General features: G+C 39.7%; 1 protein-coding gene across 5 annotated transcripts in view; it reads right to left on the bottom strand.

Moving 5' to 3' along the window:
- CSMD3 (CUB and Sushi multiple domains 3) overlaps positions 1-23471 on the bottom strand; it is a 591548-nt gene that overhangs the window by 154871 nt on the left and 413206 nt on the right. For all 5 annotated transcript variants that reach the window (XM_083516438.1, XM_083516434.1, XM_083516435.1 and 2 more), the window contains 5 exons: positions 23198-23389; positions 20468-20594; positions 19105-19307; positions 9598-9789; positions 1469-1607 (listed from right to left, as the gene is read on the bottom strand). In XM_083516438.1, the coding sequence (XP_083372564.1) occupies positions 1469-1607; positions 9598-9789; positions 19105-19307; positions 20468-20594; positions 23198-23389 (853 nt within the window). The remainder of the gene's footprint in view (positions 1-1468; positions 1608-9597; positions 9790-19104; positions 19308-20467; positions 20595-23197; positions 23390-23471) is intronic.

Raw genomic sequence — 23471 nt, 5'->3', positions numbered from 1 at the left:
GCTTTGTTTAATCTGTGACATCATTTTAGGTACTGAATTGTGGTAGAGAATTTGAACAAACATTATTTAATAACCAGGAGAGCATCTCTCACCTGAGCCTTATTATTATGTAAATATATGGCTTATAAAATGGGTTGTTAATATGGGTATGACATTTTCCTTTAATCTCCTATAAAAGCTGTAATGCATACATTTCCTATTAAAGCTGGAAAACTATTAGCCTGGATCACGAATATTTTAGTTTTGTGTCTACATATTGACAATGTTATCCATTAGAAAACTTTAATGGACATAAGAGCAGAAGAAGAGGCCTACTGAATCAGAACAAAGGCCCATTTAGTCTAGTATTGTGTTTCCAGCAGCTATCAAAATGTCTATGAGAAGCAGAACACTAACACAATAACACTCTGGGATGAGCTTGATTGTGTCACCTGCTTATCCCCAGTTTCCACATTAGCATTTTCAGTGATAAAAGTGCTCCAACGAATTATTCTCGTTACTACATTTGGTGCATATTTCTTGGGTCATGGGCCAACATAAATTTATTACACAAGCCTCACAAACACAAATGAATTTTAGAACAAGTACAATGCTAAGTACTAACAGACATAAGAAATTTTCAGTACTATCCATTAAATTACTTAAAAGAAATCACATAATATCACAGAAGTGTTTAGTATAGATTTATAATTGGATTTGTTTTCACAAACTATCACTTATATTGTTAGTGTCCAGTCAAAGGAGATGATTGCGGCTGCTTCATGTTGTTCTACGATATTTGCCAGCTAGCATGCAAGTACTCTAATTTCTTCTTAAGCCTCTCCTATTTCAGTTTCTGAAAACACTTATAACAAACAGTATCAATATATCTCAATGTATCCCCATTCCAAGAAACATTCCATGCATATACCATGTAAATGATACAGTTAAACATGAAACAGCTATGAACAATAGTTTGGAGTTGATTATCGCAGTGAAGTGTTTCTAATTTCTTAGAATTTGAGACAACACAGATTCTACCCAGAAATGACCAAGTAGCTCCTTTTCATCTTGACAATATAACCTGCATTGTACATCTTGGCAATATAACCTCATATCTTAAAGATCTCTTGATTGAGCCTGTCAGTCAACTGAAAGCTTCCTTGGATGCTCTTCTCTCAGTGTCCCATCTTCAGATGTTGGGCCAGTGGGTACATGTGGGAGGGCCTTTTTTGCTAGATTATGGATCGCTTCTTTAGAGATAATTGCTTGGAGTTACCTTATTATCTTTTAGACACCAGGCAAATTCGATCACATTAGCCCAAGCCTTTGGTGGCTAGTAAATGAATAGTTGCCCAGATAAAGACTTTTTAAATTGCCCAGATGTTTTAAAATCACAAGCAACTCTGAATCCAATTGAGTAAGTTTAGCAGTTAATATTCCCAGGGATGTGTTCATTGTTTCAGGTCTGAGTCAACCAATCACTTACCTGATAAATGCTAAGGATATGACATAGTCATTATTAACAGTGATAGTCCAGTCGCAGTCTCTGCTATGAGGATAAGGATGAGGGAAATTTGGTGAAAGAATAAAACCAGATGAGCCTGTCAGGTTGCCTCCACAAGGTGCTGTGAATGAATCAAAGAAAAATGATATCAAGGGAATCCCAACACGATTCCATCACATTTTAACCGAGTATGAACCACAGGCAATAATCAAATTGTGGGGGGACTATTGCTTCCAAGTGAACCCATCATTATTCTAATATATCCTCCAGGAACAGATTTTATTTAATGTGATTTTCAAGTGGGTCTGGACAAGAAAGTATTCTGGTCACAGAAATGGCTGGGAAAGGCTGTTAAAAACACATGCACACGTCTGAGCTATGTTAATGTTAGTTGAACTTTTCTTAGTTGGAAGTATGACTATGCATAAGACACATGGTATCTCCTGTAAAAAGGATTTTAATGATGGCTGTTATCAGAACAAGCTGACATGAGAGCATCTAATAGAAAATGTGCATGCCATTATCTTAAAAATAAAACCAAACAACAAAGCAGAACATCAGTGAGCACAGCTAGGGTGTCCTGTCCTATTTTATGCAAATTCTGCCGCAACTCATGTCAACCCAATCAGTATTATTTTTTTGACTCAGCAAGAAACTAGTATGAGTTACAGTTTTATAATAACGATAAAGGTTCTGAAACTGACTCTACTGAAGAGGATCCTATCAGATATACTTTTATTTGTGGAAATATTTATTTTTATCATTGCTTTTGATCATGTCCCCTAATAAGAATAATACCTTTAAAAAATTGAAGTTAAAATGCACACAGAGATATCATGAAATCCTATTCATAACTAAGAACTATTTCTTACAGTGTAATCAGTGCATGCAGTGCATGCAACCTTAGAGAAGAATCCACTTCCATGGGCAGGAATTCCAGACCCTCAGGGTCACCACTGGAAAGCCCATAATGAGCCAACTTCTTAACTGAATGTTAGTGTCATCAAATGGTCCATGTTTGCATTACTTCCCATGTTTACATGATTTCCTTTTCATGGGGAGACAATAGACTCATGGACATGGGTAGGGTAGCAGGTTTTGTCCCAGTTACTTCTTCTGGAACAAGTTGAATCTAATATTATATCAATGACTGTAGATTTCATTTATAGTTTCTCTCAAAGGTATCTCTGGGAAACGGGTTGTGAGTGTTAAGTACTATTACTAGATAGGAAGAGTATGCAACTTGAAATTACTGTTGCACCAACGGTGAAAAGCAGAAAAAGGCCTAACAATTTCCTTCAAAGTTATGTGCCAGTTTATGCAAAAACAAATGTCAAAAGAGGAGGTAAACCCTATCCCACAGTGTTCCTTGGAAGCCCACTCAACCAAAATGAACAGAACGGGGTGTTTATATGTGTACCCACATGAAAGATCTATTACTGGTGATTTGTGATCACAGTATTATTGTATAAAACAAACACAACAAATCTTTCACACAAGAAATGGCATATGCATGACAAGCAAGCTGCAAGTAAATCAATATAATTATAGCTGTGTATAAGACAATTGTAAGATTGATGCAAACTCATCAGAAACAAATATGTTATATTGGAATTAGCATAGTACTTGTTCATTTTTATAGACACTTTGTATAGAACGTGAAGTATGGATATTTAACTAAGAACAAAAAGTCCTAATCTAGTGACCTGGGTGGGTGGGTGGGTGGCTGTGTGTGTGCAGACAAGTTTTGAACACCCAGTTTCTTTTACTAAACAGCATCTCCACTACACAATGCCAGAACTCAAGGCTATATCAGATCTTGAACAAGTAACCTGAATTTTATCAGCCAAGATTTAGGCAGTGTGCTACAGTGAGACTAGCACCAGCCCAAGAAGTGCTAGGTCAATGCCAGTCAAATAAGCTTCTTCTTTTACAGGTATATCTTTCTATTTTTAAAAAATGAAGTATATTAAAAAATAATCCATTACTAATAAAACATGTTATTACCTACACATTTAAACACTGAAAACAATACATATTTCAAAATGGTAAGGATTATATATTTGTTATAATAATCATTTAAAGTGAAAATGGAGTAACCAAAAGAAGACAAAGAAGAAATGAAAACAAACAAGCAAAATCTAATAGATACACACACACACACACACACACACACACACACACACATATGAAAGAGAGAATGAATATATGGACCAATTGATGAATTACAATAAAGGGGTATGGTCAGCTAATATTTGATGACCTGCATAAAAGCTACCGGTTCAGGTTTCATCACTAGCCTTTATATGCTAGGATGCCAGAGGGTAGCAGGAAAGATTTGTGAGTTCCCTTGTTATTAACTAGGCCTCTCATTGGTGGTCCTAATGCTTACTGCTAATTATAGTTATTTCAATAATGTTGTGGCCTTTGTCCCCCAAATCTTATTACAATTCTGCAAAAGTATATTAAATACAGGTTTATAAAATAGCCTTAGAGAAAATGCATATATGACATTAGTTGTGTGGCTGTAATTAACACATATAATTACAGCCATGGGTAAACCTGAACAGGTCTACATGCAGCCACTGGGAGAGATCATCAGGGGGTTTGGGTTGGGTGTTCATCAGTATGTGGATGATACCAGCTCTACCTCTCTTTCAAATCGGAACCAGTGAAGGCGGTGAAGGTCCTGTGTGAGTGTCTGGAGGCGGTTGGAGGATGGATGGCGGCTAACGGATTGAGGTTGAATCCTGACAAGACAGAAGTACTGTTTTGGGGGTACAGCAGGCGGATGGGTGTGGAAGACTCCCTGGTCCTGAATGGGGTAACTGTGCTCCTGAAGAACCAGGTGCGCAGCCTGGGAGTCATTCTGGAGTCACAGCTGTCCATGGAGGCACAGGTCAATTCTGTGTCCAGGGCAGCTGTTTATCAGCTCCATCTGGTACGCAGGCTGAGACCCTACCTGCCCGCAGACTGTCTCGCCAGAGTGGTGCATGCTCTGGTTATTTTTCGCTTGGACTACTGCAATGCACTCTATGTGGGGCTACCTTTGAAGGTGACCTGGAAACTACAACTAATCCAGAATGCGGCAGCTAGACTGGTGACTGGGAGCAGCTGCCGAGACCACATAAAACCGGTTCTGAGAGATCTGCATTGGCTCCCAGTACATTTCCAAACACAATTCAAAGTGTTGGTGCTGACCTTTAAAGCCCTAAATGGCCTCAGTCCCGTATACCTGAAGGAGCATCTCCACCTCCATCATTTAACCCGGACGCTGAGGTCCAGCACCGAGGGCCTTCTGGCGGTTCCCTCACTGCGAGAAGCCAAGTTACAGGGAACCAGGCAGAGGGCCTTCTCAGTAGTGGCACCCACCCTGTGGAACAGCCTCCCATCAGATGTCAAAGAGAAAAATAACTACCAAACTTTTAGAAGACATCTGAAGGCAGCCCTGTTTAGGGAAGCTTTTAATGTTTAATAGGTTATTGTATTTTAGTGTTTTGTTGGAAGCTGCCCAGAGTGGCTGGGGGAATCCAGCCAGATGGGCAGGGTATAAATAATAAATAATTATTATTATTATTATTATTATTATTATTATTATTATTATTATTATTATACAGTTCCACAAAGTAAGTTTAACTCTTTCTGTCCCTAACATGGTTCCAAGAATAAGTGCTGAAGCTGCTGTTTATATCTCAATGGGCACCAGTTAATACAATTAATGTCACATGCCTCACCGAAGACTCTTAAGTAAGTTTAGCAGTCATAGAACATGAAGAGATGTTATACTGTGGATCAGCAATTGGTTAAGCAGCAGAAAGTAGGAAGAAATGAATAGTTCTCCCAATGGAGGGATGTAGAAAGAGGAGTCCCCCGAGGATCAGTATTGGGAACTGTGCTTTTAAAGCTGTTCATAAACAATCTAGAGTTAGGGGTGAGCAATGAGGTGGCCAAGTTTGCTGACAATACTAAATTGTTCAGGGTCATCAGTACAAAAAGGGACTGTGAAGAGCTCCAAAAGACCTGTCCAGGCTGAGTTAATGGGCAGCAATATATAGCAAATGCAATTCAATGGAACAAGTGTGTTTTAACACTGATTGGGAGCCGCCCAGAGTGGCTGGGGAAACTCAGCCAGATGGGCAGGGTATTATTATTATTATTATTATTATTATTATTATTATTATTATACCTGCAGAAACAAAACAATAATAATAATCCTAATTTCACATATAAGATCATGGGATCTGAACTCAAGGTAACTAACCAGGAATGAGACATCGGGGTCATAGGAGAGAGCTTAATAACGATGTGGACCTAGTGCGTGGCAACCTTGGAGAAGGCAAATTCTATGCTAGGGATCATTATGAAATGAATTAAAAAATAAAACTAATGATACCAGAGTTCCAGTATACAAATAGATGGTGCAACTATATTTGGAACATTATATACAGTTCTGATCACATCACTTGAAAATGGATATTGTAGAGTTGGGAAAAGTTCCAGAAGGCCTCACCTCCTTCCGGAGGGGAGGTGTTGTGAGTGGGAGACGATTCCCGCATCACACAGGGGGCGTTTTGCCCCCTACCCTATCGTCATGGCTGGCGCGCCACGCCCCCCGGTCAGGCACCCAACTGGGAGGCTCAGAGGGGGCGTGGTTTGCTGCTCAAATGCAGCCGCGCCAGCCAGTCTGCCCCATTGCGCTCACATTTTAGCCTTGAGTCACCCACCCACCACTCCCTTTAGGGCTTAGCTTTTCTCTTGACTTTGCTATGGACCTATGGTTGGTTGCCCTGGTTGCCCAGGGGGCCTGGTAGGAATTTTTTCCAATTGGCAAATTGGCACCGGCCTTTTGGTTTTTTCCATCTACCTCGTAGCAATCGTCACAACCTTCGTGGTATTTGGTGGTTAGGCATTGGAATGTGTTGGTGGTGTTTGGAAGGGCAAGGTGTGGCCATCGCCTACCCCTTCAATTTTGGGTATTCCATTAAAGGAATCCGGCGGTCGTGGATCCTGTCCGATGCCTGTGTGGTGGGGGGCCATGGCACGACGCTCGGTGACATCAGGGGAGAGCTTATAGTTGGATTAGCATCAACAGGCTCCACCGACTGGTTGTTAACCCCTCTTCAGACTCACTCCTCTCCGAGTGGGTGGAGTCAAATATTCCGTGGTCCAATGCCTAAACCAATACCTTCTCACATGCTGTAATCAATAAAGTTGTGGCCTTTTCTTCCCCATTAACCTTATATACCATGTCCACGTGTCTTTATTCCCCAAGCGGGGATCGGGTCCTCGAATCACAAAAGGGCAACCAAAATGACAAGGGGATGGAGATGCTCCACTAAGAAGCAAGTTTACAGTATTTGGGGCTTTTAATTTTACAGAAGATGGGATTAAGTGGAGACACAAGCAAGGTGTGTAAAATGACTTATGGTATGGAGAAAGTGGATAGAGAATTTCTTTTACTCCATCTCCCATAGAACTCGTGGACATCCAAGGAAACTGAATGTTGGGAGAATCAGGAAGTACTTCTTCGCACAGCACATAGCTAAATTATACAAATTGCTGCCACAAGAGGCAATTGCCCCCCAACCTCCAGTCTAGGTGGCCATGTGCGTGTGTGTGTGGTGTCTTATTTGTGTAACTGAGAATGAGGAATCATGCATCTGTGTGAGAGTGGGATCAGTGGGATCGGTGGTGGTGGACACCCCCCCCCCAAAAAAAAAGCTCAACAACCTTTTAGTTTGGGGAATATGGCAAGCCTATTTGCACCTACATTGCGCTGATCAATTTGAAAGTATAATATAATAAAGTGGCATGCCTATGCTTCAGCAGCCTTTGATTTTCACAGGTGCATATTTTAAGTTGTACTGTTGTAGGTTGAACATGTACTGAATAATTACCACCCACAACATTCAAAAAATACTTTTATATATTCAAAGGCTGATTGCTTTTTTTTTAAAGGATTTGACCAATCCTAAAGCTTCAATATCACCAAATAAATGTTTGGGATGAAGTGGCTAAAATACTGCGCCAACACACTGTTTCATAAAAACATGAATCTAAACAGATGCTGCAAATCCATTGTTCAAACGGATTAAAATGAGATAGCCTTGTGGAAATACAGAGAATGGAGTAAAGCACTCATGCATTTTAATTTTAACTGGCAGAACATGATGTGAGTTTCTGGGTGTCTTTGATTTAATTATTTTTGTTTAATGTCTTTTTTTACGTAATAAAACCCAAAGGAAAAAAGCAGAGTTCCATTAAAGTCTTTGTTGTGTGTTGGTGTTGTTTTTAAACACATCTGGGGGTAATCATATTTTCCAGATCTTCACAGAAAACAAAGCTGTTAGATGTTTGCCCATCCCAGAACAATCTGATCTCCCATATTAAATATTTACAAAAATGTCACAACGAATTTCTCTCACAGAAATTCTAATAAGGCAAAATGATCAATTTTCACTAAAAAACATTCTTTACAAAGATCTGTGTTTCAGCAACTAACAACCCAGCTCCTTTTGCAAATGATTCTCTGTATAATTCCATCAGTATGAAAACAACAACAGCAAAGCTCTACAAGAAAGAGACTTTGCAGAAATATTTTAGTGGGTGAAAAAAACTGGTACTAAAAATGAACATCTTTAAAATACAATTTTCTTTGTTAAAAAAAAATTATAAGCTTCCATTGTTTTTAAGATCCAAAGAGACATGGGCATGAAAGCACATGCACCAGAGCTCTCAGGATGTCCCTTCCCAACTAGAAGACTTCATGGCGTTCCTAAAGCTGTTTTTGTCATGACCCCAGAGTGCAGCAGCAACCAAGATTTGAAGCTGCAGAGTCTCTAGCTAAGGAGTCAGTCCATTTCCAGGCCACTAAGTCTGCTGCTGGAGGTCAGGAGACTAAAGCTGATGAACATGAGCTGGTGAGAACCTAGATCAGGGGTCAGCAACCTTTTCCAGCCATGGGAAACCTTTTCCAGCCACTGTCCCTCAGACCATGTGGCGGGCTGGACTATATTTTGAAATATATATATATATATATATATTAAGGAATTCCTATGCCCCACAAATAACCCAGAGATGCACTTTAAATAAAAGCACACATTCTACTCATGTGAAAACACACTGATTCATGTGTTTCAATCTGCAGGCCGGATTGAGAAGGCAATTGGGCCAGATCCGGCCCTTGGCCTTAAGTTGCCTACCCCTGACCTAGATCCTCACAGGAACCTTCTGTTGAGATTGAGGAACCATATGCCACCTTCAGGCTGTTGCAAGCCTAACAACACAGGAAATATGCCAGGCAGGGTCTCTAGAGGAGCCTGGGAGAGGTAGACTAGGGGCAGAAGTTGAAAAAAGGTTTAGTTTGCTCTCAACCTTCATGGAGTAAGTTGCCCGCTTGAAACTATATGTGGGCCTGAAACTCCTGACCTGACTTATTTGTGGGATCTGGCTATAGACCAGACTATGTGAAGTGCCTGTTAAGACTGTGAAAACATTCTGCCATTCTGTCACAAAAATGGGGATAGTCTCTCTTCCCCTCCGCCCCCTCAAAAAAAATGTCAAAAGGTGAAAAAAATGTAATTTTTTTTTTTTATTCCTTCATGAAAAATTATACAGCATCCTTCCATTGTAGAAACATTGCACCTTACTCCAACTGGAGTAATTGCTCCTAATACATTTCCAGTGTAGCCACTCTTCATTGGAATCAATAGCTCATTCTGTGTCTCCCAAAAGACAAAGAGACTCCTTAACTCAGGAGACAAAGAAGAAATTCTGCTTCTGATCAAGACTAGCTACACTGAAAACACATTAGGTGTAATGGCTATAATTGAGAGTGCTTTTATGACAAACCTACAATTTTCTTCAGCACCTATTGAGATTCTCCTCTTTGGTCTCTTTGTGGAGCTGTCCTCTTTCCTTTCCTCCTGCAAGAAATCTATCCTCTTTAAAAGGTAAAACACCGTCCTATTGAGGACTACTGAGCTGCCCTGGTATCTGTGTTTAATTCAACGTTAACAATAAGCTATTGACTTTTGGCTTTGTGGCTGTGTAACTATAACATGTTTCCAAAGTCAGAAAAGCAGTTGCGTCTTCCCTTGGTTTCTGCATACCTATACAGACTGGTGGGTTGGGCTGCCAGAAGTACCGATTTTCTACCTGAATGCAGGTTATTCTTTCATCTCCTTGCAACTCATAGCCAGGGTCACACTGAAAAATGACGGTGTCTCCAGGTTCTCTCCCATCCCCATTTCGGGTTCCATTCATGGGGACTCCGGGATCACGGCATGCTGTGGCTACAGAACCTAGGAGGAAGGCAAAAATATCACATTTTGATTCATAACAAGTTGCACTCTACAGATGTTTTAAGAAAAGACAATTTAATGGCTCATGCAAGCCAATGAGATGTTTAGGCCTCTTTTCTTCGGGGAAATATATTGTCCACTAAAATGATTATTATATGCAATTATTTCTTTTATTTGCCATCTGTTTTGATTACTGACTGTAATCACGTTTCATCAGATTTAATGTAGCATATCAATGCATAGAATGAAATATGCCAGTAAAAGAGATCTGCTGAACTAGTTACACAAACGTGTGTGTTTTTATTTGTTTTTAAAAAGATAAAAATCAAAGAAGGAACTGAAATAATGCCAGTTAAATTGATGACATTTTACTTAACCAGGTGCACCAAAAATTGCCACATGATGGGTGAAGTGGTTTACCTCCCCCCCCCTTTCATATAGCTTGGAACAAACTCATAGATAATTCATCATTTCAACAATGCCTATTTTGAATTAATGTGTTTTATCCAACAAGTTGTCAGTTAGTGCAATGACTTTTGCTTGTGCAAAATAACTTTTTTCTCCTCTCCCCATGCCTTTCTGCTAATATTTTCTGAGGGTTTCCCAAACCTTCTAGAGCACATTTAGGGAGGGCATAGAGTGTGTGCAGGGACAAGACAGCAGATTATATTCCATTACCAATGTGAAAGTTCTTGTGCTAGTGGGATGAGTTTGTTGGAAATAACCCAATGGGATTAAGAGCCATGCATCCCAACAGCAAAAGAGACTTAGTAGCATTCAGCAGTAACGTTGACATTTTACTCTGAGCCAAAGCTTATGATTAAAATATTCTGTAAGCATTCAAATACAAAGATTTCTGCTTCCCTTGGGAAAAAAAACTTGACAGATTAAATTGCATTATACATTTTCTTTTCATTGAATCAGCATGCTTGCACTTTTCACTTAGGACCTGTCAATACTGACCAAAAAAAAGGATTTAGCCATCAGCCACTTGTTTACTTGTTTGTTTCCCAGGAAAAAGCTAGAGCTGGCAAAAGAAAAGGCAAAACAGTAACTCAAACTGAATATGAGATCACAAAAAAGAACTCAAACAAAGAATTAACTAAATTAGACTTTGGGCAAGATCACTTGACAGGCAGTTTGGAAAATATTCTTTTCATTGTATTCAGGAGACTAACATCCTAAACATAGTTCTTCCAAATACTAGTATTCATGGTCAGGCAAATGCCTGGGTGTTTACCCAGGCATTTGCCTGACCATGAATACCAGTATTTGGTAAATTTGCAGTTGTCTGTGGAAACATTCCATAGTTTGAACCTACCCTCTGCAAAATGTGCCTACCTTGTGGAAATATCTCCTATGGAGATCAGGCAGACTCCAAATTTGGGATTTTTCAGTTGACAGCTGAAAATGTACTTGTTTCCCTGGGCATTAATTCCCAGAGTTCTTGATTAATATGATAGTTATAGTTCTTTTATTGAACTGATTTTCTTGTGACATTCTGGTTTTATTTGTTTATGAACTATTTTGCTATTTCTTTGCAAAATAAAGGTGGTGTCTACATTATTTTAAATAAGAAAAGGTAACGTAAGTTTGGTTTCTTCTGTGTCATTGAACAAATGAGACAAGAGCAAAATGGCCTATAATCAAGAACACTTTCCATAAACACTTTTACCAAAAATTCTTTTACCAAGACAAAAGCCTCCTTTGTGGACTAGCCACATATTACAGACATCATACTGGTGCTAACTGAGCACATGGTGTTTCCAGGAGGGCATGAGACTAATGTTAAAAACTAACAGATTATTGACACTACTGTACACAAGACATTTCCCCTCCTTTCAAAATTACTGTTCTCCAACAAAATATTAGATCTTGCTTTAATCTTCCCCTTTTCCTCATGTTTCATATTTTGTGCAATGTATTGTTCTCATCCTCTCATATCTAGCCTTCCTGAGTTCCTGTTTTGTGTACCCTAAATTCATACTGGAATGTGGGTTGCATCCCATTGTTTCTATTAGTTATCTAAAACACCTCTTTCATTGCTTTCCATGAAAATTGGTAGAGTATGCACAAATTTCAACAAAGATAAAGTTTCTTATATATAACCTTGCAATGAGACCTGCAATGCAGTCTTGAAAGAAAGCTGCAAAGCTCAGAAAACGCAACTCTTTATAAATGTGCATATGTGTACCTGATATTGTATTGCATTATAACTTGTTATTGAAATACTTCAATTATTGAAACACTTAACCTATAATTCAGCTAACTTTTTTGATGTATACTAGGGTGCCTGTAAATTGACACAGAGCTTGTTATCCAAACATGGTTATCACAAAGATTATATTTCCTGCTCCCTGGCACTGAAGATCTCTGCTCTCTGAATTATGGAATGATTTCCATGAACAAACATGTTCTATTTTGAAATCTTTAAGATAATATTTTAGTTTCCTGTTAATTGTGTTGCTTCTCAGAGCAACTTGCTCAATGGAAGCTGTCCTCGCTGTCTTCTGCTTTGTGCTTCTCTACAAGATTAGAAGATAGGAGTCCTATTGTGCCTCATCTTGAGATGAAGTGGTTAAAGTTCAAAGTACAGTATATGTGTGATTTCTCTTCAAGAGGCCAGCACCGGAATCCTAGTTCTCTGGCTGTATTGCACAGATTATAGTCAAAATGGAAACATTTCCCACTCAGAGAAGTAGCCAAAATTAAGACAAATGCAAGTAGTAAAGAGCCACTTGTAAATTTTGGAATATAACCAGACTTTTCTGGATATCAGGCTCAACAACTTTTAGTGCCCGGATTTTTACCTCTTGAAATACAGCAAGCCTATAAGTGGACCATATCTCTTGGACTAATGAGTGGGTCAGAAGATGCTAGACTAGCTGGCCTTAAGGCCTGATCCATCATGATTCCATTTAGGTTCTTACTGGAAAAATAAGCTTTCAAGGGAAACTCGGTCCCTACAAAATCATCTAGTTTCATCTTGGCTAAAACCACTATTCCTACCTTCTTATACATGATTACCCGTAAGTGCTAACAAGACTAACAATCAAAACATCAAGATTAAAACAGTGCACATCAGCAGAATAGTTCAAGTAAAGCATTGTGGCAAGTTTAAAAACACACAATTCCTTTAAATTTAAAAGCTAAGCAAACTTGTTCTTTTCCTTTCCTAGTCTGTATCTAGTTTGCACTTCTAGTTTTGATTTGTTTACTTTCAGTCAGAATAACTGCAAAAGGTATTCAAAATGCTTTTCCACAGTGGAATTAATAATTCCCTGCATTTTCTGGGGTTGCCTCACCTAATACATCTTAGAAGCACATTTGCTTTCCTTGTAGCTATTTCACATTCATGATTCATCATCATTCTGTGATGAATAAATCCCCAGGTCCCTCTCTTCTACCATCTTCAAAATGTCTGTTTCAAGCAGACTGGCGGTGTTAGCTTCATATTAGTCTCCAAATGCATTTTTTCCTATACTTTGTACTATCTAGTTTCATTCCTTTTCAATTACTGCATTCCGTGAAGTTATATAGTACGGCTGAATCTTTCTATCCTCTCTGTTTCACCAATGCCTCCCAACTTTGTACCATTAGCAATTTTCATGAATTCATTCCTTTATCCATTGCCAAGGTCATTAAATGGAAATATTAAATTAAATGTTTCCCAAGACTAATTTACAATCATTCCACTTGTAAATGTTCTGCAGTTTGCTTCAGAACCATTTCTTGCTCTCAGTGAATTTTTCATTTTATGACCCCCCCCCCCCATTTTCATATTTTCTAGCTACTGCAGTTAAAATCCTCAACATGCTTGAGAGCTTATACATGTACCGGTCCCAGTACCAATCTGGATAGAACAGCGCAGGAATATGGGAGACCTGACTGGGTCAACACTGAATCCCTATTAAGCACCCATGCAGTTAGAATGGTTGAGAGAAGGAATCTAAATTGGTCCTCCATTTCTTCTTACTAGTTTAACTTCTTCCTGAGCTCTGAAAAGAAGCAGCTCCAATTGGGTGGAAAATACTTTTAAAAAGTGATTTCAGGGGCAAAAGGGAGGGGAAAGTAATCCTCTCCCTTATATCTACCCAGAGTGCAATTTAACCCTCACTTCCCTTATATTCTGAATAGCCCAGATTGGGCCATACTATATCAAATCTACTTTAATCCTCAAGGAAACTTCATTTTAGATAGCTAAAAGGTAAAGGGACCCCTGACCATTAGGTCCAGTCGTGACTGACTCTGGGGTTGCGGTGCTCATCTTGCTTTATTGACCGAGGGAACCGGTGTACATGTGGCCAGCATGACTAAGCCGCTTCTGGTGAACCAGAGCAGCGCACAGAAATGCCGTTTACCTTCCTGCCAGAGCGGTACCTATTTATCTACTTGCACTTCGACGTGCTTTCGAACTGCTAGGCTGGCAGGAGCAGGGACCGAGCAACGGGAGCTGACCCTGTCGCGGGCATTTGAACCGCCGACCTTCTGATCGGCAAGTCCTAGGCTCTGTGGTTTAACCCACAGCGCCACCCACATCCCTTAGATAGGTAGGCCATAATATTTATCCACCACTCTCCTCTTTCTCACACTCATACTCACAAACACAGATGCACACATCTGCCTCTCTAGTTCATGTAAAGCCACTTGCTTTCCAATGAAGTACGATGATAGAAACCCAGTTCAGTATATATCTATATCTATATATTCAGTATATATCCATCTCCCTAGTTCACTTTGCACTACTAGCTAATGATGTACATCAGATCTGGATAAATCCTGAGCCAAAATGGGAGTGCCTCAAGGGATTTGGGGCTTGTCAGAGGTCAAGCAAGACCTGCAAGGAGCAGCACAAGTCAAACGGGGGGGGGGGGGGAGAGATCTGTATGCAAGCATCTGTTAAAAGCAAAAGTAATGAATCTAATAAAGCCAAGTGAGCAGAACCTCAGACTTCAGAAGCAACATGTCACTGAACTCAAGCTGCTGCAAAAGTAACTTGGATACTTCCCTGCTCATGGGGTTTCTAGAGGGATTTGCTTGACCACTCTGCAAAACTGACAAGAAGAACATTCTGTCTGATTACCTGGGGCTTTTCTTAAGTTCTAAAAGGCTCAGTCAGAAAAGTTGTAAGGACTACAAAGACCATGGAGACTCTTGACTTGCTAAATGAAGTTCAAGTATTGACACATTTGCACAAGGTGTCTTTAATTGCCCAATGTGACCTGGGGTTTCGGCTAACCTATCAGGGAAAGGGACCCTTTGTTTACCTAGAAAGCCTGAAACCGCTCAACAATTGGTACCATAAATCTGGGATCTCCTTTCCTGGTGAAAGCTGCTGTACAGCTAGGATCGCATGTGTAGATATATGTTGTTGTTGTTTAATCGTTTAGTCGTGTCCGACTCTTCGTGACCCCATGGACCAGAGCATGCCAGGCACTTCTGTCTTCCACTGCCTCCCATAGTTTGGTCAAACTCATGCTGGTAGCTTCGAGAACACTATCCAACCATCTCATCCTTTGTCATCTCCTTCTCCTTGTGCCCTCCATCTTTCACAACATCAGGGTCTTTTGTTGAGCTTCAGACCATAGTCATAGTGTAGATATATATATATACACCAGCAAAGGGAAACTAGGATACATACAGTAATCCAAATCTTCAAAGAATTTTGACTGTCAACAATTCAAAGCCATTGAATCTTACCAATGATTACTACGGTGACATTCTGACTATCTTGCATGCCATTTAGATCAGATGTCAACTTTAAAAGAATTTAATGAAAGAGAGAAGATTAACGAAAGAGAAAGGATTAATGAGAAAGATAAAGAGAATCTCTCGGAAATTGAGTGTACGAGTATTTCCACCCTTTGATATTGTGATTCTGCATTTGGGTCAGATAAAAAGCATTTTTTTTGTGGTTTAATAAAATATAGTTTCGCGTCATCAAAAAGAAGTGTGAGGATCTAGAATGATTTCAATTTGATGGTATGAAAAGGCCAACTAATATATCAGACTGACTAATTTTATCTTGAAAATGGAAAAAATAATAATCTCAGAGATGTGGTATATATTTTTATATTTCTTTAATAAGACCACTAGCAAATTTATCTGACTCCGAGAACAGCTAGTTCATACACTCAGCATTAGGATTTGGCTTTTAAAGCCTCCACTCAGAAAATTGTCAAGGGAACAAAGACATTGTCAGCGCTGACCTTATATAGACCAATTGTTACATTCATTTTGATGTGAAACACTCACTATAAAGCAAAAGGACATTGCTTGGTTTTGTCTGAAAAACTGGCACTGCCTGAATGCTCCGGTACTGTAGCAGCACAAATGGGACATTTTATAGTAGGCATGGGGAACCTTCTTTTCAATCAATGGCCACTTCTCCTTCAAAGTAGTCTGTTGAGGTCCACATTCCAGCAATGAACAGGGCTGATGTCAAAGGTGGATGGGGCATCCCCTTATTCTCTTTCCATATCCTTTCTTTATATATTTCTGCATCACCCTTCTCCCTTTTGATATTTCTGCTACTCCCTTGTCTCTCATTTTACCCACCATGCCACCCACCTGAAATTAAGACAAATTTGACATGAAATTAGGACATGGGATACACATGTGATTCTTGGGCCATCGATATGGAGTAGTCTGTCCAGTTCCAGGTGCCAGAGTTTCAAAATGATATCGGCAAGCTGGAACATGTGCAGAGGGCAACTAAAATGGGCGAACCGTCTGAGGAACGGCTGAGGGAGTATGTTTAGCCTGAATAAAAGGTGATATAATAACCCTCTTCAAATATCTAAAGAATTGTCACATGGAAGATGGAGCAAGCTTGGGTAAGACTTGAATAATGGCTTCAAGTTACAAGAAGTTGTTGTTTTTTAGTCATTTAGTCGTGTCCGCCTCTTCATGACCCCATGGACCAGAGCACGCCAGGCACTCCTGTCTTCCACTGCCTCCCACAGTTTGGTCAAACTCATGCTGGTAGCTTCAAGAACACCGTCCAACCATCTTGTCCTCTGTTGTCCCCTTCTCCTTGTGCCCTCCATCTTTCCCAACATCAGGGTCTTTTCCAGGGTGTCTTCTCTTCTCATGAGGTGGCCAAAGTATTGGAGCCTCAGCTTCAGGATCTGTTCTTCCAGTGAGCACTCAGGGCTGATTTCCTTCAGAATGGATAGGTTTGATCTTCTTGCAGTCTATGGGACTCTCAAGAGTCTCCTCCAGACCATAATTCAATTCTTCAGTGATTAGCCTTCTTTATGGTTACAAGAAAGGACACTTCAAATAAACACCAGGGAGGACTTTCTGATGGTAAGAGCTGTTAGAAAGTGGAATGGACTCTCTTAGAAGGTGGTGGACTTCATTGGATGTTTTAAGCAGAAGTAGGATGGCCACCTGTCATGGATGCTTTAGTTGAGATTCCTGAATTGCAAGGGGTTGGACTAGATGATCTTCAGGGTCCTTTCCAACGCTACAATTGTATGATCCTGTAACTGCCTTCCTCTGTTTTATAGCAACATATATAAACAAAAACAAAAAACATTTCACAAACAACAAACATTTTGGAGAAAGGAACTGGTCACTAGGAGTGACAAGGGTATTACAACCAGGGCACTGCATTTTATACAGTAATCACAGCAGCAAGTCAACCAACTACGCTGAGGAACAATTGTTCATTTAAAGAAGAAGAAGAAGAAGAAGAAAGAAGGCAAAATTCTAGTTTGAGAACAACAGTCTAGATTAGTCTCACTCCTGCCATATACATTTATGAGGGAAATTGTGTGTGGAAGGAACAATACAATATTGTCTGTCTGGCAGAAGGTCATTTGTTTTGCATCTGAGAACATGGGTATGCCTTTTTTTAAAGGGCATGTTTTGTTCCTCTCCTCATTTAGAATTAAAACACTGAACAGAGAGTGCTGACAATGGTTGTGTGTCCTTGCCCTAGAGGAACCCAAACCTATTGGGTGTCGTCCCCCACCCACCCCGACACACTAGAGACATCAAGATCTTCTTGGGCTCTCAGTAGCCCTCTTCTTCGTGTGAAGCAGACATTTGAAAATAAAGGACTGCATTTCATATTTAAAAGAGAAGGCAGCTTGCAATTTAAAAATTGACATTCAGAGCAAGAGCGTTGCAAATATACAGATATCTCCACATCAGTAAAAACTATTAGGAATCTGCTCAGCTACCAGTCACAGATTAAAGATAACAGGACTCAAGATCTGTGGCAGCTAAAGCAGCCAAGAAAACCCACTATAAAATTATGTTGAGCTTTTACTGCTGTAGCAGTAGAGAGCTCTAATTTATTTAAAATCACAAATCGGATTCTATGACATATTGTATTTCAGGAAGTGGTGTACTCCCTGTGACATTCTGTGTGCACACAAAGGATTTTCAGAGCAATCCTTTCCCTTGGGGGAAAAAACCAGCAAAGATTTTAAAAGCACTATTAAAACGCATGGAGAAATAATAAATTTGTCAACTAGTACTTAAAAGACAACAGAAAGAACACCTAGTAAGCTTTTCTGGAGAGCAAATTCCTCAAGCAGGTAGCACAACTGAAAAAGTCCTCTCTCGCCTTCGGTCTGTGTTTCTCAAACTTGGGTCCCGAGCTGTTGTTGGACTACAACTCCCATCATCCCTGACTACTAGTCCTGCTAGCTAGGGATGATGTGAGTTGTAGTCCAACAGCAGCTGGGTACCCAGGTTTGAGGAAAAACTGCCTTAGGTAGTAGGTGTACCTGCAAGACAGCCTTCAAAGCAGATCTCAATATATGGCAATGTTGCTGTGAAATAACCTTAAATCCCAGATAAAGCTTCAGTCACTTATTTAAATACATATTATATGACAATTATATTTAAATACATATTAATGTCCATAAGAGACTATGCAGCAGAACTTTTCAATCTAATCACAAAGGCTTATGTAGGACAAAACAAAAATTTGTACAGACATTGAACTCAAGGCCTTATAGAATTGAGACATGTCCAGGTATCACTTAACATTGTTAAGTAATAATCAAAAATCTAGTAATATATAGAGATATAAATAAAAAGAGAGGACAAACATTGACATGGGAGAGCATTGTTCTTTAGCCGTCCACCTCATCTTCTATTTTCAAAAAAATATAAATGATTATGCATTTGTTCATAAATATGATTGCGTCTGTCACATTCCAAACAAATGAAAGACAACATCTACTAACCTGTGGATTATTCTATATCAGCTTCTACCATCGATTTCAAAATGGGAAGAAACAAAATCTAGTCAAATGAGAACCATTCTACAATAATATGCATATATGAACTTACTTGAAAACTGAATGGCAAATCCAGATTTGCTGATATAGAAGTCTGTGTCAAACTGGATTGTAACTATGTTGAGAGTGCTGTGGATGCCTTCTGGAATCAGAGAGCCACTAATTTCTTTTAACAGCATATCGTTTTCAGGTGGACCATCCCAGACACGTAGAATATCATGTGATGCTTCAGTATCAAAAGCTAGAAACTGGAGGCTGTTAATAACATCAGTGGTTTAACAATCCACAGAACTTATAATTGCAAGAAAACTGTTGCAAAAAATGGTGCACTTCTCTACATGCCTACTTAAAATTTCCCAGTGAGCTGAATAGCGCTCGCTCCCAGGTGAGCAGCTATAGGACTGCAGCCAAATTTTTGTTCCCAAAAGTTAAAGCTTAAGGCAGTGTAACCTTTGACAGCAAATAAACCATTGATGTCAAGGTCTAATTGTGTACATACATTAAATAAATATATTAAGTGCATTTAGACCTTGACTTCAGTTCTTTGTTTTTATCATGGTGGTTATTCTTGGACAATGTGATAAATTGTTGGGAACTGCATGAGACATTACTACGCAATGGAAGGACAGCAGTCCAGACACACCATCACATCACATGTCAAATGAAAGTGAGCTCTGATCCCCTCCCAGCAACATCCCACAGCAGCACCTTTCCCCGTGATTCCCAAGAAGAGTTGACACTGTTGCCGGAGAAGAGACATTCCACTTTCAGGGTGTGAAGATCTACTTCCCACCTGGACAAAGCTCAATAAAACCTATAAGACATCTTCTGTACCTCTTTAACATCAGGTTAACAAGAATATATATATATATATATATATATATATATATATATATATATATATATATATATATATTGGAACTGCTTTTTGGACTCGTTACTTATAATGTGAAGTGTGTTTTGTTTTGCTTTGTTTAAAAATAGATCTACAATTACAAAGGTGTGTTGTTGTTGGTTTTTTAAAAATGTTCTCCTTTAGCTTCCAAACCATTCAACTACTTTAGCTTGGAAGTGCCTTGGAGACAGAATTATTAACACATAGAAAAATTAATGCAGGCTGCTCTATTTACATGGGATAGTGTGGAATCTAAGTTAAACTGATTAATGAATACTGCCGAATTCTCTTTGCCCAGGACAAAGGCCCACTTGTCCAATGTACATCTAGGTCATCTTTATATGTTTGCTTCCGTAAGCTGCTCTCAGAACTCAGGCTGTTATTTAAATACTGAGAAAAATTGAAAGTTAAAAAAGAAAAGAAAAGAAAAAAGCCCTTGGAATGCCAATGAAACTTTTGCAGGCCACGTTTCTTATTTTGAAACTTTGGTTCTCCACAAAATAAGATCACATTGAAGTACCTGACAATGTTTCCTGGATCAACTTCAATCATCCACATACACCGCAGATTATTGTCATAAGGAAAAGGATAGCCTGGAGATAAGATTCTTCCTGAGGATTCTCCTTTAAAACGACCTCCACACTCAGCTAGTAAAAGCAAATTAGAAAATTATTTCTGATAAAGTTTCTATTAATATTTCTGTTCTACCTTTCATTTATGACAAACTATTTCTTATCTCACGTTCATTTATTTCACAGTTCATGACCAATTATGTTATGTTAGAGAGCTGGAGACTAGTCAAAAATACTCTTGTCCTAATGTTATGAGATCAAATGTGAGGTCAAATTCCTAATGGTATGATTTTTATTATTTTTAAAAAATGATTATTATAATTCAACCATTATCTGCATAGAATCGGATACTTTCTCTTTGGCATTAGAAGGAAGAGAAAGGTTGTCTACCAGCCAAAATGTCTGTATAAGTGATGAGCCAAACATTCATTCCCATTAGTGTGGAAACATCTCCATTATGTGAAAACGGAGAAGGGATTTCTGCTGTTTTCTTTGAGGGGATACAAAATTCCAGTGAAATTTCTTGAGGTTTAAGGTTGGTTTGCCATACTCATGAACAAGTTGGTAGAGGGGCATCTCCCCTCGCCCCCATTTTTAAACCTTTAAAAAGTTTGTCATTTCTGTCCATTTTGCATTATCCTTATCATAAACTGTGACCTGTCTTTCTGTCGCCCAGATCACCAGTTAAATCATGCTAATTGTGCCATCTGTTTATCTTAGATCCCCTGTCAGAGGAAGAGTAAAAACAGAGTATCTTTTAGTTTGCAACTTTAATCTGTGGCACAATTTAGGGAGGCGGAAACTGCTACTGGGAGTGAAACTTTCACCAAAGAGATAAAGGGTCTTTGTGACAGGAGCAATTTCCATTCCATTCGGGGGTGGGGAGGTAATAGGTAAACTTTCCCTCCCACAAGATGTATTTCTAGAAACAAACCTCCCTCTTCATGCCAGTAATAAAAATAGCTACTGCCCAGAAGCTACCCTGACCAAACTCGCTGAGTATGGTGTTGGCGAACCCCAGGACAACCATCCTGGAGAATTTAGCATCTACATCACAGTGGTCTACCTTGGGACTTCATGGCTTCCATGACAATTATGGGGCTCTCTTTATTTATTATTGACAGAGCAAAGTATTCCTCAATTTGGTCTTTGCCCCAGGGCTTAGGAAGCATAATTTGGAAATAGGGGGAAGTTGACATAACTCCTTTGTTGTACTTCCTTGTAAGGCTTGGTTTCATGTCCGCAGTTGTGTCTGAAGGACAGTCCTCTCCAGATATGGAATCCAGTGATTTTGTTACTAACTTATAAAGCCCCGAGTAATTTAGGAACAGGTCACATGAAAGAACATATTCTCTCATATAGACCTGCCTGCCCACTAAGAGTTTTAGAGGATACGTTATAAGTTATGTTGTGGTCTGCAGAGATCAGCTCATGGCAAGACCTTCTCCACAATAGTATCCAGCCTCTCTGTAAGACAGAGAGTGAGCTTCCAGCCAAGTGTGCCCTGGCCTCTGATACCAGTTGAATGATTTCTACTATGGTAATTGTGAAATGCTGTTGCTGTTGTTGGGGTATTTTTTGAACTATTTTTGAGTTGCCGTTTTGTACTGGATATTTTTATTGTACATCACCTTGTAGTTATTTTAAGAAGAGGAGATATAAAAATATTTTAAATAAAAAATGAAACTAAAATAACAGCTATGTCAGCAACCTATACAACAAAGGAAGTGGTGCAGAGAGGTGTTTTTTCTCTGACTCAGGCACCTCAGAGCAGGGCTGACCCAGGGTGTTCTGGCACTTGAGGCAACCCCCCTGCTGCCCAACAGACAGGGCCAGAGCCATGAGAGCAACCCAAGTGTAACAGGGCAGGGAGGGGATGCTGATGGAGATGATCCCACAGTGGCCTGGGCACAGCAAAGAAGTGGGCCATCACTGCCTCACAAAACCCCAGTATCCTTCCTTTTTACAGGTTGCATGTATGTGTGTGTGCATTAAGAGCAGATTAAGAAGCTGGCCGTATAGAGCTCATACGCCATCATGATAGTTATAATTTGTAAGCTGCAGGACATCTGATTTTATAATAGAAAGGGTATCAATGCCCTGCCGACTCTCTAGTGTGCACTGACGTACACAAACACATTTGTATTGTGCCAACTCTTTTCCTAAGTACGGGAAGCACCAATTGAAAAAGGTGGCTTGACAAACCTCTCTGTGCTAAAGCAAGAGGTCAAAGCTGATGCTAAATCAGCACATCCCGGAAGACCTGTGCTCAGTACCTGTATTCTGTTTCTGCTGCACAGGTATAGTAACAGAGTAGTTAGACTGAGGCTGCATAATCCAGGATCAAATCTCTTCTCAACCACAAAGCTTGCTTGGTGACACTGGCAAATGTTAAAGTTAAAGAAGCTGAGGCTACAATACTTTGGCCACCTCATGAGAAGAGAAGACTCCCTGGAAAAGACCCTGATGTTGGGAAAGATTGAGGGCACAAGGAGAAGGGGATGACAGAGGACGAGATGGTTGGACAGTGTTCTCGAAGCTACAAACATGAGTCTGACCAAACTGCAGGAGGCAATGGAAGACAGGAGTGCCTGGCGTGCTCTGGTCCATGGGGTCACGAAGAGTCGGACACGACTAAACGACAAAACAACAACAAAAGCTAAAGAGAAATCTAGTACCGATACAAGATGGCAAAGGATAGTCCCATGCCCTTCTTTCTCCAGTCATGCACTTAAGAAGGCTGCTTCCATGGAGTGTGTAGCCAGGATTGCATCCATAAATAATGGTGCTGCCGGCAAAGTGGCCTTGATCACTTATCTTGTACCCAAATTGTGGCACACCTGGATCTTCACAATGAGAAAGTTCAAAACCTGTGAAAGAAGAGAAAACAGTAGTGTCACCAAACTAGGAAATTTGCTGGAACATGATTCGTCATTCATTTTAGAGGGGTGT

This window comes from Podarcis liolepis (assembly GCF_965112155.1).
Source record: "Podarcis liolepis genome assembly, chromosome: 8".
Classification (NCBI taxonomy): domain Eukaryota; kingdom Metazoa; phylum Chordata; class Lepidosauria; order Squamata; family Lacertidae; genus Podarcis; species Podarcis liolepis.
This window is presented reverse-complemented; position numbering and strand designations above follow the sequence as displayed.